This window comes from Psittacula echo (genome assembly GCF_963264785.1).
Source record: "Psittacula echo genome assembly, chromosome: 7".
In the NCBI taxonomy this organism is placed as follows: domain Eukaryota; kingdom Metazoa; phylum Chordata; class Aves; order Psittaciformes; family Psittacidae; genus Psittacula; species Psittacula echo.
The window spans coordinates 44,015,699-44,030,154 of NC_137740.1; the positions used below are offsets into that span (position 1 = coordinate 44,015,699).

The 14,456-nt window shown below is 34.3% G+C and overlaps 1 protein-coding gene across 1 annotated transcript in view; it reads left to right on the forward strand.

Annotated features, from left to right (window-relative positions):
• The window catches only part of ATR (ATR checkpoint kinase), a 41,392-nt gene that overhangs the window by 15,681 nt on the left and 11,255 nt on the right, over positions 1–14,456 (forward strand). Inside the window, exons 20-34 of the mRNA XM_080624297.1 lie at positions 772–865; positions 1,624–1,749; positions 3,237–3,443; positions 3,644–3,757; positions 4,728–4,843; positions 5,707–5,827; positions 6,742–6,879; positions 7,985–8,192; positions 8,639–8,817; positions 9,718–9,882; positions 10,822–10,913; positions 11,498–11,589; positions 11,992–12,169; positions 13,421–13,597; positions 13,988–14,147. Of these exons, the coding sequence (XP_080480423.1) occupies positions 772–865; positions 1,624–1,749; positions 3,237–3,443; positions 3,644–3,757; positions 4,728–4,843; positions 5,707–5,827; positions 6,742–6,879; positions 7,985–8,192; positions 8,639–8,817; positions 9,718–9,882; positions 10,822–10,913; positions 11,498–11,589; positions 11,992–12,169; positions 13,421–13,597; positions 13,988–14,147 (2,167 nt within the window). The remainder of the gene's footprint in view (positions 1–771; positions 866–1,623; positions 1,750–3,236; positions 3,444–3,643; positions 3,758–4,727; positions 4,844–5,706; positions 5,828–6,741; positions 6,880–7,984; positions 8,193–8,638; positions 8,818–9,717; positions 9,883–10,821; positions 10,914–11,497; positions 11,590–11,991; positions 12,170–13,420; positions 13,598–13,987; positions 14,148–14,456) is intronic.

Consider the following 14,456-nt stretch of genomic DNA (forward strand, 5'->3'; position numbering starts at 1 on the left):
TTATTTGGTTCTTTCAATAATTAGAGCTGTAATTATGATGTACACAGAGTTTAATGTTGAGTCAGGTTTCATACATCCTCTTCAAAAGTGGTCACACGAACTGAAAGTGAAATCGAAGTCTAATATGAAAGACTTATTTTGTGACTAAACCTTTCTGAAGAGGATAGTGACTGTTAATTCTTTTTAATCTTATGTTTTATAGATTAAAATCATGATTTTTAGGAATGGTGATATTTAAATATTCTTTTGGGTTTTTATTTTTCTTGCAGTTTATCATACCAACAGTATTCAAAATAAAAGGTAACAATAGGAATAATATGGCTCTTGTAGAAGCCCATAGCACAAATATTGAAAGAGATTCCTTCATGTTAGGAATGCAGAAAATAGTTTTCTTGGTTGTGTATTTTCTTATAAGGAAAATTTAAACTGGATTCATATCAAATGGGATTATTTTCACACTTTTTGGCCAATCCTGGTAGAGATGAAAGGCAACTTTGAAAACTTTGGAAATAACTGTTTTTAAAAGAGACAGTAATTTAAAATATTAAAGCAAAAATATCTATGGCTTAGTTCAGTAACAAGAGAAACAAGTTGTTTAATGCATATACTTAATTAGATAAAAGATATTATTGGAATTTCCTTTTTTTTTCTGTTTTTGAAGCTTTTGATCTTTTAGTCATTAGATTTCATTGCTTTCTTTTGATGGGTTTTTAAGATTTTCCAGATCCAACATCTCGGTGCTCCTTGCAATACTTTTTTTCTATCTATTAGGGATGCAGTGCGAGACTTCTTGCATGAAATCTATTTTCTGCCTGACCTTCCAGAACTAAAAGAAATTCAGGTCATCCTTCAGGAATACAGAAAGGTACAGCTTCTTGTATTGATTTGTTTATTTTTAATGTATGAAATGGTTTCATGGCAAGTGAGGAGAACATGTAAGTTTTATTGTTAGGCTGAAATAGCTCTTTATTGGCCTCTACCACAAAACTAAATTCATGTATTGCAGGAATACTTGAAAGCAGACTCTGATTACTCTTTATGAGAGAAATATGCTCGTGTTTATTTAACATGCTTGGTTCTGTAGCATCTTCTGAACACAGACTTGTCGTTGAGACTAAAGAGATGATAAGAATGAAAGCTAGCAGTATTAATTATGGCAGTGATTTGTTACAAGAAAGCTACTTTTAATTGGATCCCTATTTATTCTCTTCAAAGATAAGAAACTTTGTTCTTTGGACATGGTCCATTTCTTCTGCTTGCCTTCAGAATTGTTAGATAAATAGATGCGAAGTAGCAATTTTTTAGTGGGAATGAGGTAACAAAAGTAAAAATAAATTTTATTTTTTTAAATAATGAGGTACTGAAAGTCAAGCATTTTTTTCTAATTTAATAATTTTACTTACACCATAATATTTACACAAGAGTATAAATACAGCATCTTTCTGAGGAAAATGTTTTAAAAAATAGGCAGCAAAGCAGTGGTAAATAGATATAGGTGTGAATGTAGGCAGAAAGATCATAGAGAAGAAAATATTTTGTGTTCTCACTTGTGTTTTTTGAGATGCTGCTTAACTCTTTTCCTGTTACACTTCACTTGAACTTCTTATGTCATGTCTTGTTCAGGAATCATCTAAAAGCACCGACTTGCAGACAACATTGCAGCTGTCTATGAGAGCTATTCAGCATGAGAATGTGGATGTTCGTATTCATGCTCTTACTAGCCTGAAAGAAACATTATATAGAAATCAGGTATAGAAGATCCCATTCAGAGGAACTGAAAATAAATCCAAGTTGCATCTGGACCAACAGTCTAGAACTCCTTACTATTACTGGGTGTTTACGTGAACTGTGTTGTTGTCCTCGAATTATTAAGCTAACTTTTTCTTAATATAAGAGGGAGAAGGGATTCTTTTCATTATGTCTCTGTGTAAGAGGACTTTCAGATCCTCCAAATCTGTGTGATGCTGATTCAGCAACACTAGTGATATGTTTCTTTTTTTTTCAACTCTGAGGAAAGGTGTATCTAGGAAGTCCATTTCAGCAATCCACTGTGTGCTTGTTCTCTGTTAGAAAATGTATGGCTTTTGCATCAGGAGACTAATACATTAAAATCAGCATGTTTTGTGTGTGGGTATAATATCTGAATGCATTAAGGTGTGTATGATCATCTCACACTTTTTCTTTTTTTTTTTTTTTCCTTCCTTCTTTGCCTCCCACCCTAAAAAATTTGAACCCATCATATTCAAATGAACTTTATATCCACATTCAAGTTGAAGACACTGCTTTACAAGTCTCTGAGATTGTTAGCTCAGAGGAGTGTATGTGACCTATTAAAAATATAATAATAAATCTGTTCCTTTAGTAGTTACAAGATTATGGGACATGCTTCAGTCAGAAATCTAAAGAAGCACCCTAGCTACAAGAGCAAACAATCTCTGTATATATTCCGGGCCAGTCAGTAATTCTTGGAGCTCAGGCCAGCAAAATCTTGCTGTGTCTTGCTTGGTTAGAAGTCTAGCAAAATATTTGAGGGAAATAAAACTGAACTAGTTCCACAGTTTAGGAAATTATTTGCTCTCTTCTGTTGGCTGTGGTTTCAGTTAAAAATAACAATAGCAAAGATCTTCACATTATTGATTTTTGTTTTTCTAAATTTGGACTAAATGTGGAACTGGGTTATAAAAACTGGGCCAAAGTGAAAAATTCAAGACATCCATCTAAAATGATTGGCATTGATTAAAGGCCTGGAAACCCTGAGCTTTGTAGGCTTGAGAGTGAAGAAATGGCCAACAAATGTGAAATAGTGAGGATACAAGTGGCAGCAAAAACAGAAGATATGATAACGGCTGCATGAAAAGAATTTGGAGGAAGTATTGGAACACATGAAGAAAAGGGACAGAAAAAGTGAAAAGGATAATATAGAAAAGAGAGTTTCTTTATAAGGCAAGGAGAAAAAATGAATTTAGTAGTGTGGTGTATGATAATGAAATACAGTATTGGTTGTGATAACATTACTAGTTGAGGCCCAAATTCCTGAATTTTTCTAGTCCTTTGTAGGGTAACAAGCGATTCAGTGCAATTGGGCTTTAGTTACAAAATGGCAGTATTTGAATCAGTAACCTAAAGTTAGGGATAAATGAAATAGGAATTAACAGTGAGTTAAAGATGAAAAAATTGAGACTGTTTACCCTAAATGTTGTTGTAGAATAACTTATCTTTATTTTTCGACTTTGTAGGAAAAATTGATCAAGTATGTAACAGACAGTGAAACTGTGGAGCCAGTCATCTCCCAGTTGGTAACTGTACTTCTGATTGGCTGCCAGGATGCAAATTCTCAAGCCCGACTACTTTGTGGAGAATGTTTAGGTGAATTGGGAGCCATAGATCCCGGGAGGCTGGATTTTTCAACAAGTGAAACTCAAGGAAAAGATTTTACATTTGTGGTAAGAAGAGTTACTGTACTGTTTGTTTAGCATTAAGGGGTGTTTTTAAAGTACTTTAGAGTAGGGAACCTCATCATTAGATGCTTTGAAAATCTATACTTGCTTTCTCGTCTAAAGCAGTTTAGATTCAGTGACTGTTTAGAGAGTAAAGATAAAAAGTACTCTGTTTTAATAAAACTGGTGTTCTGTTTGTGATTGAGGTTGGTGTGGAGGATCCAAATTTTGCCTATGGATTATTAATGGAACTGACCAGAGCATTCCTTGCTTATGCTGATAATGTTCGTGCTCAGGATTCTGCAGCATATGCAATTCAGGTAAGACAGGTGGTTAAATCCAATTTTTTTTCTTCGCAAATGATTTCCTATCACACTGAACTCAAAATTACACAATATAAATGTACATTTTGGAGCACATGTTTAAGTATTTCAAACTTAAATATATGCAGCTTTAAACAACAAGGTAAAATGTTATTCAGGATTCTGATTTCTTATTTTTTAAACATCTCAGTGCTTACTTACTTTATTTGACAGCTCCCAAGAATTCTATTTGTTTGCTTTTGTGTCATGATACTGATGGAGAGATCTGATGTTTCAGATGTAACTGAAAGTCCGGGCATAATAATTTAAGGAGTAATCCTGAGACTGAATTAAAAATGGTGCAGGTTCCATAGGCAGAGATGAAAAGCAGTAGGTATTCTGCTTACACTTTTACACACAGTAGGGTTTCTTCTTATACTTTTAAGAAGGAACTGAAAGACAGCCTACCCTTATTTTCAGAATCTAGTCTTTTATGCTGGTTTGCCAACTTCAAGCTTATTTGGTGGTTGGGTTTTTTTGGGGTTTTTTTGCTTTGGTTTTTTTTTTATTTTTCAAGGGGTTTTGTTGTTGTTTTTTAATAGCATTGTGAAAACTTCAGGATAATTATTTGCTTCAGGAGAAAATAAGTGGCTCCATGTAGTCAGTGGAATAATAAGATTTCATTAGCTTGTGCACAAGAAGCAATCAGACTAACTTCTACTCCTGGCTCACTGGCAGATATACAGAGTACAAGATAATGTGGTCCGAACATCACCTTGAAAGTCTGGAGGATCAGTAGTTAACTGAAATCAGCACTGCATAGTAATAGGGGATTAACAATATTGGATGAATGTTTTGCTGTTATAATTTGAGTTAAGCATTCTGTAATTCTATCTCATTATTTCTATGTATACACCAGGTTTTGTTGCTACTGTGGCCATGAAATATTTTCAGTGCTAACTTTGTCATATAAACCATGTCTTTTCAGGAGTTATTGTCTATCTATGACTGTAGAGAGACAAACACTGACTGCCCAGGCTCCAGGCTGTGGAGGAGGTTTCCTGAGCACGTGCAGGAGATCTTGGAACCTCACTTAAATACACGGTATGTGACAACTTAAGCAATTTCTTTTCATAATAGCTTTTAATACATCGTTTTTTAATGCGGTTTGTGATTGTCACTCTTCTGTGAAGAGTGATGTATGTATATACAAAATTCAAATGAAGTCTTTCTATGTAAAGCTGAATTAGCACTTCCTGGAATGTAATTCTGTATAAATCAAACATGTAAAATTCTCAGCTCATACTTTGGCCAGATCTGCCTGTTTGTCCCCAGAGCATCATTTTATACAATGTACTGAAGCTTTTGTTTCTGTTTTCTTTTCTCTGTGGAAATTCTCACTAGGATTAGAGTTTGCACTCAAATTCATTAATAACTTTTTATTGCTACCTTTTATAGAAGTAGGAAGAGCTCACAGGGTTTCAATTTGACTTTTCATTTGTTGATAAAAATTATGTGAAGAAAATTTCAAATGATGTGTGCACCTTAATTTTGTATAATGAGCTATATTTCCTTTCTATTTCTTCATGAAGACAGTCATGCTCATCTGTGATAAATTTTACCAATTTATTCAGCAAACCTCTTGCTGTTTCTTGGCTTTCATAAATGTTCTGATTTTTTCCTGTCAGAAACACAGTACTCAAATATTTATTAAACTGCATTTCTTAAAACTTGATTTGAACAGCGCTTTGAAGTATACTTGAATTCTGGTAGCATGTTAAATTGTTTGTATTTCATGCTTCATTTTAAAAAGCTCTAGAGTAAAAGATGCTGACTACTGAAAGTGTTTATTTAATTTTGATTTTCTTTTAATATTCAGTATATGAAATGTAATATGATTCATAAATAACAATGTGCTCTTTTAATTATATAAAAAAGTCTATTAAATTAATATTTAAAAATTACAGGTACAAGAGTTATCAAAAGGCTGTAGATTGGTCTAAGATGAAGAAGCCAATTTACTTAAGCAAATTAGGTGATAATTTTGCAGAATGGTCAGCAACTTGGGCAGGTTATCTTATAACAAAGGTAAGAGAATAAATCTCCTCTCTGTATTGCTATGTACAACACAATTCTTGGACTACATTTTGGATTCTGAACGGGGTGGATGGGGGAATGTGCCTATTTCCTATAGGCCTGTTAAAGCACATACTTACTTCTTGCATCATCAAGGTAACCATGCCTCTTCCCTTCACAGAGTTATTGCTTCTTGCCTAGGTTTCACAGGTAGTGTCAAAGCCAGAAATCTAGGAAGTTTGCCCTTGTCCTAAGACTACTATACAGCTGAAGGCACTGACAAATGCTTTTGAAAAATATATGAAATGCTTCTGGAAAACCTCAAATTTACCTTCTCAGTTTCTGACAAATTTTTTTATTTCCCTATAAATTTCTTTTATTTCCCTATAGCTCCACAATCCCAACATATAAAAAGTACTTATCTCTTTCTTTCCCCTTTCCAACATGTGACCCTCTGAAAATTTCATTTCTAAATCAGCCACTTTAAAAAGTGAATGTAATCACAATAGCTCAGTAGCTACACTGTCCTCTTTATATTCCAGATAGAGAAGAATTGAATGTCTTCAAAACTTCCTAATTTTTACAGGCTTTTAAGGGCAGAAGAGAGGCTGGGTGCAGTAGTAGACTCTCTTAACTTTTTTTTATGGCCAATGCAAATCTCCAGTGGTGTAGGAAACACGGAAAAGTGGAACATGTAAGCAATGTTTGCCTGTCTTCCTGTAGTATCAGCAATTGATACATGTAATAGCAGCTGCCATCTGACATCCCTGTTGCAGCTTTAAGTCTGAATCTTCTGTAGGAGACAAGTATCGTAAAATTATTTGATGGAATAAAATCGGTATTTGTCAGCAAAAAGAAATCTAGTAGTTATTTGGGCATTTGCACTTCTCTAATGATGCTTGTCCTGGAAATAACATTTTCTGTAGGTGCGACATGATCTTGCCCGAAAAGTTTTTGATTGCTGCAGTATTATGATGAAGAATGATTATAAAGTAACAATTTATCTGCTTCCACACATCCTTGTCTATGTTTTGTTGGGATGCAGTCAAGAGGATCAACAAGAGGTGAGATGTGTAAGATCTTGGTAATGTTCTTCCTAAGGAGCTGTTCTTCTTAAGAGCTGTTCAACACATAGACCTACATGAGCAAATTGTGTAAGTGTTGAACTCCTTTTTCTGTATTAATAATAAAAATTTTCTGCCAGAGTTTTAAATATTCTCATACAAGTTTGTGTTGAACTACTTTTCTGTGAATTTCCTTCTTTTTATTTAGTAGGGCCTAGGACGAGAGATTATGCAGTTAATTGTAACTGCAGTAACATCAAGAGCTGGAGTGGTACAAAGAGAAGAGAGTGTAACATGAAAGGATTAAATTGAACTTCTGTAATTCCAAGATTTCGGAACCATAATTTCTTTTCTTTCCCTTTTATACTCTTAAAATTGAAGTGAGAAAACTATTTAGCTTACTAGATTTATGCAGAGCAGGAATCAAAGATGTCTTGCAGCAAAGCAGAGATAGGAGAGAAGAGAATCATCCAGTCTGCTTTCCTTCACTTTGCTTTAAGGGAAGTTGAAGAGACTGAAAAAATGTAACTTACATTCTATTAATTTGAAATTTCACAGCTAACATAGCTGTATTTAAACACTGTGGGTGTGTAGAGGCGTGTGATAATTTTTCTTGTGTGAACAAGTACATCCACATAAGCGTTTGTTATTTATGTTAGCTCATGTTCTGTTGACTAAACAGGAAGCAGGTCTTTCAGTATGTTATTTGCTTAAATATAAGCAAAAAGTAGATCTGTGATCTGATAGCCTGTAGATAACTTGACTCTTAACAAACCTTGAAATATTGTATTTGCAGCGGAAGTGCACTAGCATTCATTGTGTCTTGAAACTAAAATTCCTGTAATCGTGATGGTTACTGTGAAACTAAGGGTTTGCTTTTCAAAGGCTTTCTCCCTGTATGCAATCTCCTGACAACAACTGTTGCTTGGTTTACAATTTCTTCCTCTTAAGATTGGAACGAAGTTTGCAAATAACATCAAAATTATAAAAAAACCTGAAATAAAAACAATCTAGTATTTTAGCCTTATTTTTGTGTTAGCTGCAGTTTCCTACTATTGTGATGCCCATATGTGCTTATTCTTATATCATATTAATGTTTGTGTAGGTTTACATGGAGATTATGGCTGTTCTGAAGCATGATGACCAGTCTACCAGGAGACTTGAAGACAGTGCATCTGATTTAAGTCAGCTGAGCACACAGACTGTGTTCTCCATGCTTGATCATCTAACTCAGTGGGCTAGACATAAGTTTCAGATGCTTAATGCTGAGAAAAATACTGGCCAGTCTAGGAAAGACAGAAGTGATCTAAAAAGTATGTGGTGCTTATTTTTTTTAAATAATGACATTTACTTTTTTCAACTAAGTATTGGATTTTGCCATTTAGGAATGCAGTGTTACTATAACATGTTAGTCTGCTTTATGATTTGTTGCTATCAGATTGTGATTTCCACCTTCTTCCACCTCAAAACCATTGTTTGAATGCTTATTGTATACAGATTCAAAATAAAATAAAAATAATAATAATAATTTCTTGGTAGTTTCCTAAAGGTTCTATTTAACATATTTTATGCAGTCTTGCAAGATGTAGAAAGATCACTTGGATTGTTTTAAATAAATTATTGTTGACAGAAAACTGTATTATTAAATTAATCAGATTATGTCACTTAACTTATGAAAATAACAGAATTTTGATGCATAAGGTAATTCTTTAAATGAAACATGATTAGACAGACTTTGTAAAATGTCCTTTTTCTGTAGCATCGAGTGAGAACTATGGAGAGTATCAAAATGTGACCCGTTTTCTGGACCTCATACCTCAGGATACACTAGCTGTGGCTTCCTTCCGCTCTAAGGCTTACACAAGGGCTGTGATGCACTTTGAATCATTCATCACAGAGAAGAAACAAAATATTCAGGAGCATCTTGGATTTCTTCAGGTTCTGAAGTACCTTTTGGATTTTGTTTGGTTTAATTTAAAATTAAAACAGACACTGATGAAAGAAGCTTCATGAAATTATTCTTTGAGATGAGAAAAAATTATATAGTCAAGCTCTTGCTGTGGGATACAAGTGTTTAATCATCGGTCTTTCAGCAATATTTAGTACTTCCCCTTCCTTGGCATGCTGCTTGTATGCAAAGGAAGGAAGAGCTTTCTAGCGTATAATGAAAGATTGTAAAAATCCTAGAAATAGTTAAATGTGAGTTTGGTGAAAATGTAGCATTTATTCCTTTTAGTTAACTCTGTGCCTTTTGTCAGAGAGAACACAATAAACTGTAATGAAAAAAAAAACCAACCCAAAACTCAAAACACTTTGAAGAATAGATCTCTTAGCTTTCCTAAAGTACAGAAAGAGCTAATGTTGAAAAGGATTTAAACAGTTTTCAAGAAGTATTTTAACCTGTGAGATGCACCTGTTCTGATTCCGTATGCTTTATACTCCTCAGTAACATTTTAAATGTGAAAAACTTAGAATGTTGCTTTTCCATCTTAAATAATCTGCATCTTCATATTATGCAACTTTATCATGTAATAATAGCATTTTTATTTTGCCCTTTGTACAGATTGTTTCAGGTAACTTGATGTGCTATTCTTACTCTTTCTGTAGTATGAGATCATGAGTATTACAGAATGCTAAGCAAAATTAGGGCTTAATATTGGAAGTAGCCCAGCAAAACTGACATTTTTTTCATGAAAGCTGAATGCCAAGAAGTCCTACAAAGTCGATTATTCTCCATTTTCAAGAAGATGCATGATTCTTAGCATGTTATATGTAAAATATCTTCTTGTTGTCTTAGAGTTGTTTTTAATGTCAGTTTCCATTTCTGTTTGAATAAAGAAATTGTATGCTGCTATGCATGAGCCAGATGGAGTAGCTGGGGTGAGTGCAATTCGGAAGGCAGAACCATCTCTCAAAGAACAAATCCTTGAACATGAAAGTATTGGCTTGTTAAGAGATGCAACAGCCTGTTACGACAGGGCTATCCAGCTGGAACCGGATCAGGTAAATTCAAGACTTTTCAATTAAATATATGTTGCTGCTATTTTTAAAAATCTTCCTTAGTAAATGCAAGGCTAAGCCAAAAATACCTCTCCAGAACATTTAAGTAAAATGAGAACATAAGAGTTTACTGTGACAGTTGCTGAGTGATTACTGCTATTAGAAGTGTCTATGACCTGAAACAAATTTCTTACTGGGTTTATATTGTCTTTTGTAGGCTTGGGTTAATGGCTGGATGCTTATGCCAAGGTTTTTGCTAGGACAAATTTTTGCTAGGACCAATTAAAGCTCAGCCTTTGCATGGGACGGCCAGGAATTGAATTGCTTAAGTATCAATCACTGGTACATAAAAAGAGAATTATTAAAGCAAATCACCGCAGGTGGTATTCAAAGTAATTCTGACTTACTGTTTTGATTATGAACTTCCAGAGAAAATACTCATAATATAAGAGCAATTGGAAATTGATTAAAGAAAATTTGAAATTATCTTCCATTCCTCTGGCCATACTTCATTCCCAGGGTATGGAGGACATTTTCATGAAAACTGAAATTGCTTTGGGTTTGGGGGTTATTTCCTTCCGGCGACTTTCTTTCTTCTGGTTCATTTCTTTAAATTAAATTTTTATTCACAGCTCTGATATGGGTATTAATAAATTTAATATCAAACTAGATTTGTGGTGAGGCTCATTTCAGAAATTGCCAGTGGTGATCTAAGTTCTTGGATAATCACAGACTTTAAAATTTTGAATGTTCATTTAGCTTATGATGCAATTGATAATGCATTATCATATTATGAGAAGCATCCAAATAGATGTATTTCCTCGTTCAGATGGCATGAATTTAACTGATGTATCTGTGTGATTTTTTTTATTTTTTTTTTAATTCCCTCCCCCCTTTTTTTTTGTGGTTTGGTTTTTTTTTTAACTCTCCCCTTATTTCTAGATTATTCATTATCATGGTGTAGTGAAGTCCATGTTAGGCCTTGGTCAGTTATCTACTGTAATTACTCAGGTTAACGGAGTCCTTGCTAACAGGTACTGTAGGCATTTATTACAATGTTTATTTGAGTAATATGAAGCTTTTGTGTTACACCTGTGTCTCAGTAGCCATTTTTGTCCATTGTTAAGCATTTGAGGCTTATCAAGCACAGCCAAATAGCAGTGTGAAGCTAGAAAACTTCACGTGCTTTGTCTATATATGATTTATTCCTAGTACTTCCTGTCTGCACTGTGTGCAGTGGTGATACGTACTTTAGTGCGTTAAATAGAATCTTTCTTTGTTGTCGTACATATTACTGTTTCCGAAGCTATTCTGTAGCCTAATAGAATAAATGGATTGGAAGATGGTAGTTTTTAAAAAAAGCCATAGAATTTAAGTATGCTACTTGGAAACTGAATTTGTGAGATCATGTTGTACAGCTGTCATTTGTTATCAGTGCATATCCTTTGGTTTTATTGAATTTTATTAGAAGCAAGCTTGCCTTGTTTCTTTTCTAGTAAGGAAAGTTTTATATAAAGAATATTTACAAATGTTGTATAGGACAAACATACTGAGGGGGGGAAAGGAAAAACAAAATTAGTTCAGTGCAAACTTTTATCGCCTTTGTTTTCTTTCATAGGCCTGAATGGATTTATGAGTTGAACACTTACAGGGTGGAAGCAGCCTGGAAACTGTCACGATGGGATTTACTGGAAAATTATTTGGCTTCAGGTAGGTTACCATTATACCAAAATACGAATACTTCCTTGCATTTCTGAACAAGTGTGTGCGTTAGTCTAATCATCTTGAATCAAGGGGCAGGTATTTTGATTTTTTAGTCTTGGGTTTTACTGGGGAGAGGCTTGTTTCTGACAATCTTCTAGAATTTGTAAATGTATTTGATTGTAAACTTTATAGTTTTTGAGTAGAAAATTAAAGTGAGTGTGAGGCCAGCTTTCGTCTGGGTTTGTCTGGGGGGTGGATTTTGAGGTGAAATTAGACAGTATTTCTAAAATTCAGTTAATGAGTTCTTGAAAAAACTCACTTTTCCATTAATATGTTAAGACAAATTAGCGTGTGTAGATTAAGCTGCTTAAAGAAAGCGTTTAAGAGGCTTTTTTTTCCTCACTAAAGATGAGAAGTCTACCACGTGGAGTGTCAGACTAGGACACTTACTATTGTCAGCCAAGAAGAAAAATGAAGCAGCTTTTTATGAAAAACTCAAGGTCATTCGAGCAGAACAGATTGTACCCCTTTCCGCAGCAAGTTTTGAAAGAGGATCCTATCAGCGAGGATATGAACACATTATCAGGTCCCTGTTCTTCATGTCATTATTTTCAAATCCAGAAATCATGTAATCAACTATGCAGCAGCAAGAATTTTCCATTTCCACAATAAATGGTACTGATGTGCATTTTCTGCCACCTTCTTGTTTCTTGCACTTGCCCAGCTGGAACTCTTTGATTAATTGGGAATTTATCTGTCGTGAAAAATGTTAATAATAAAACTGTTGGGTGTAGTCTTTCAGAACTGGCAAGCAAGTTTGTGTAAATGTCAGGTAATAAAACACAACAATTTTAAGCATGGAATTAAGTAGTACGTATAGGTCAGTAATTCCATTAACTTAACTCAGATAGCTTAAGAGCATTGTTTTTAATCTATATGGTGGCCTAAAAGCACTCCTTTCTTCTATCAGAGAACAGTAGGAATTGAAACCCCATCTCTTTCAATTTTTTTACTTTTTCTTTTTTTAATAATATTTAAGGTAGCTGTAGCAGACTAAAAAGTGAGTTGCTTTTTTTGATGAAAAAAGCATGATACTTCCTCTGCACTGTAAATGCATGCTTATGGCAAGATATTGCGTAAAATTAGCCAGTTGAAGTATGTATTTCTTAATTACTCCTTAATTCTATTTTGTGTTGGTAATTTTTGCAGTGTTATTTTATTTAGGAAATGAAGTTTGATTATTGAGAAAGAAGTGTTTCAAAATAATTCAATTTAGTCATTGATCTTGACTACTTGGAAGCCCTTAGCCACTGTTTCTCTGTCAGATACACCCACTTACGCCTAGACTCTGCCAGTGAGAACTTGAGCATTTACAGGCTCTCAGCTTTGCAGCTTTTTTATAATTAGTGACATCTAATAATAATGGTACTTTTTTAATAAATGGAATAACTTTATTGTAAAGGAGGTGTTTAAGTAACAGTATATTGCCTCTAAAATAGTATTTACTGAACATATCAGACTTTGTGAAAAGTTATTGCTCAAACTAATGGATATAAGCACTCTTTCTAAAAATTGACCTCCTTTCCAAGAGAGCTTCATTTTCTCTGTGTTCAGCAGCTTGGCAGTGGAATAGTGAGGAAATAACTAATCAGTTTACGAATCATTGACTTCTGTGTGTTTGGTTTTTCTGCATTTTCGCATGTTAAAAGCTCCTACTATTTGAAATTACTTACACGGCCAGCTTTTAGAGAGAAAATGGCAAAAGCTTTATAAAACTTGTATGCATCTCAAACAGCAAGCAATTTATTTTCTTTTTCCTTTATATTTTCTAACCAAGGTTGCATATGCTGTGTGAATTGGAACATAGTATTGGACCAATGTTTCAGGAACCAAATGGGGACTATGGTAGAGATTCCCTGAATTGGTGTGCTCGTATTGAAATGACCCAAAACTCTTACAGAGCAAAAGAACCCATTTTAGCCCTGAGAAGGGCTTTGCTTAGTCTTAGTAAAAGGTGAGGATGTGGCTATTTCTTGTCTATGTTGTATTGTCAGTAATATTCTGGTTTTCCATATGTATATTAGAAGAGAGAAGATAAAGCTGTCAACATTTGTTGTAGATGTAAGCAGTCTTCTCCAGTACTACAAACCTTCAAAATAGAAGGGGAAAATGGTTTTTGTAGGAAAGATAAAGGAGAAACAGGGGGAAAGAGTATTTTTTTCTAGGCCTAAATGGAAAGAGGGTGAAACAGATACGTATTACAAGTAATTTGAAATAATCACTGTATAGTAGTAATATACTGTATTAAAAAATTTTGTGTTTCACACGTTGTGATATTTACTTCAGATTGTAAAGTAGCATCAATGATTGAAAGTTTTCATTTCCTGCAAAAATATCTTTGCAGCCAGGATTACAGCGAGCTTGTTGGTCAGTGTTGGCTCCAGAGCGCTAGAGTCGCAAGAAAAGCTGGTCATCACCAGACTGCATATAATGCTCTTCTGAATGCGGGGGAATCTACACTCTCAGAGCTTTATATTGAAAGAGCAAAGTGGCTCTGGTCCAAGGTAAAGAAAATAAAAGTGGAACTTACTTTCTTATGTGCAAGACAGTAATCTTTTTAGCTTTCTTCAAGGAAGAAAAGGCACACAGTCAGTATATGTGAAATAAAATGTGTCACCTTGGACTTTGAGCACATTCTGATTGTAGTTGGGCCATATGAAGTTTTTACCTCCCACTGCTAGTCACCTCTTTTCTGTATCCATTGACTTTTCTGTCAGCTATGTGTAAAACTGGTTGATCACCTGCATCTGTGAAAGCAGCCCATGGAAATTTAGGATATCTTAATAGTGAATGTTTCTTTAATCTGTATCCTT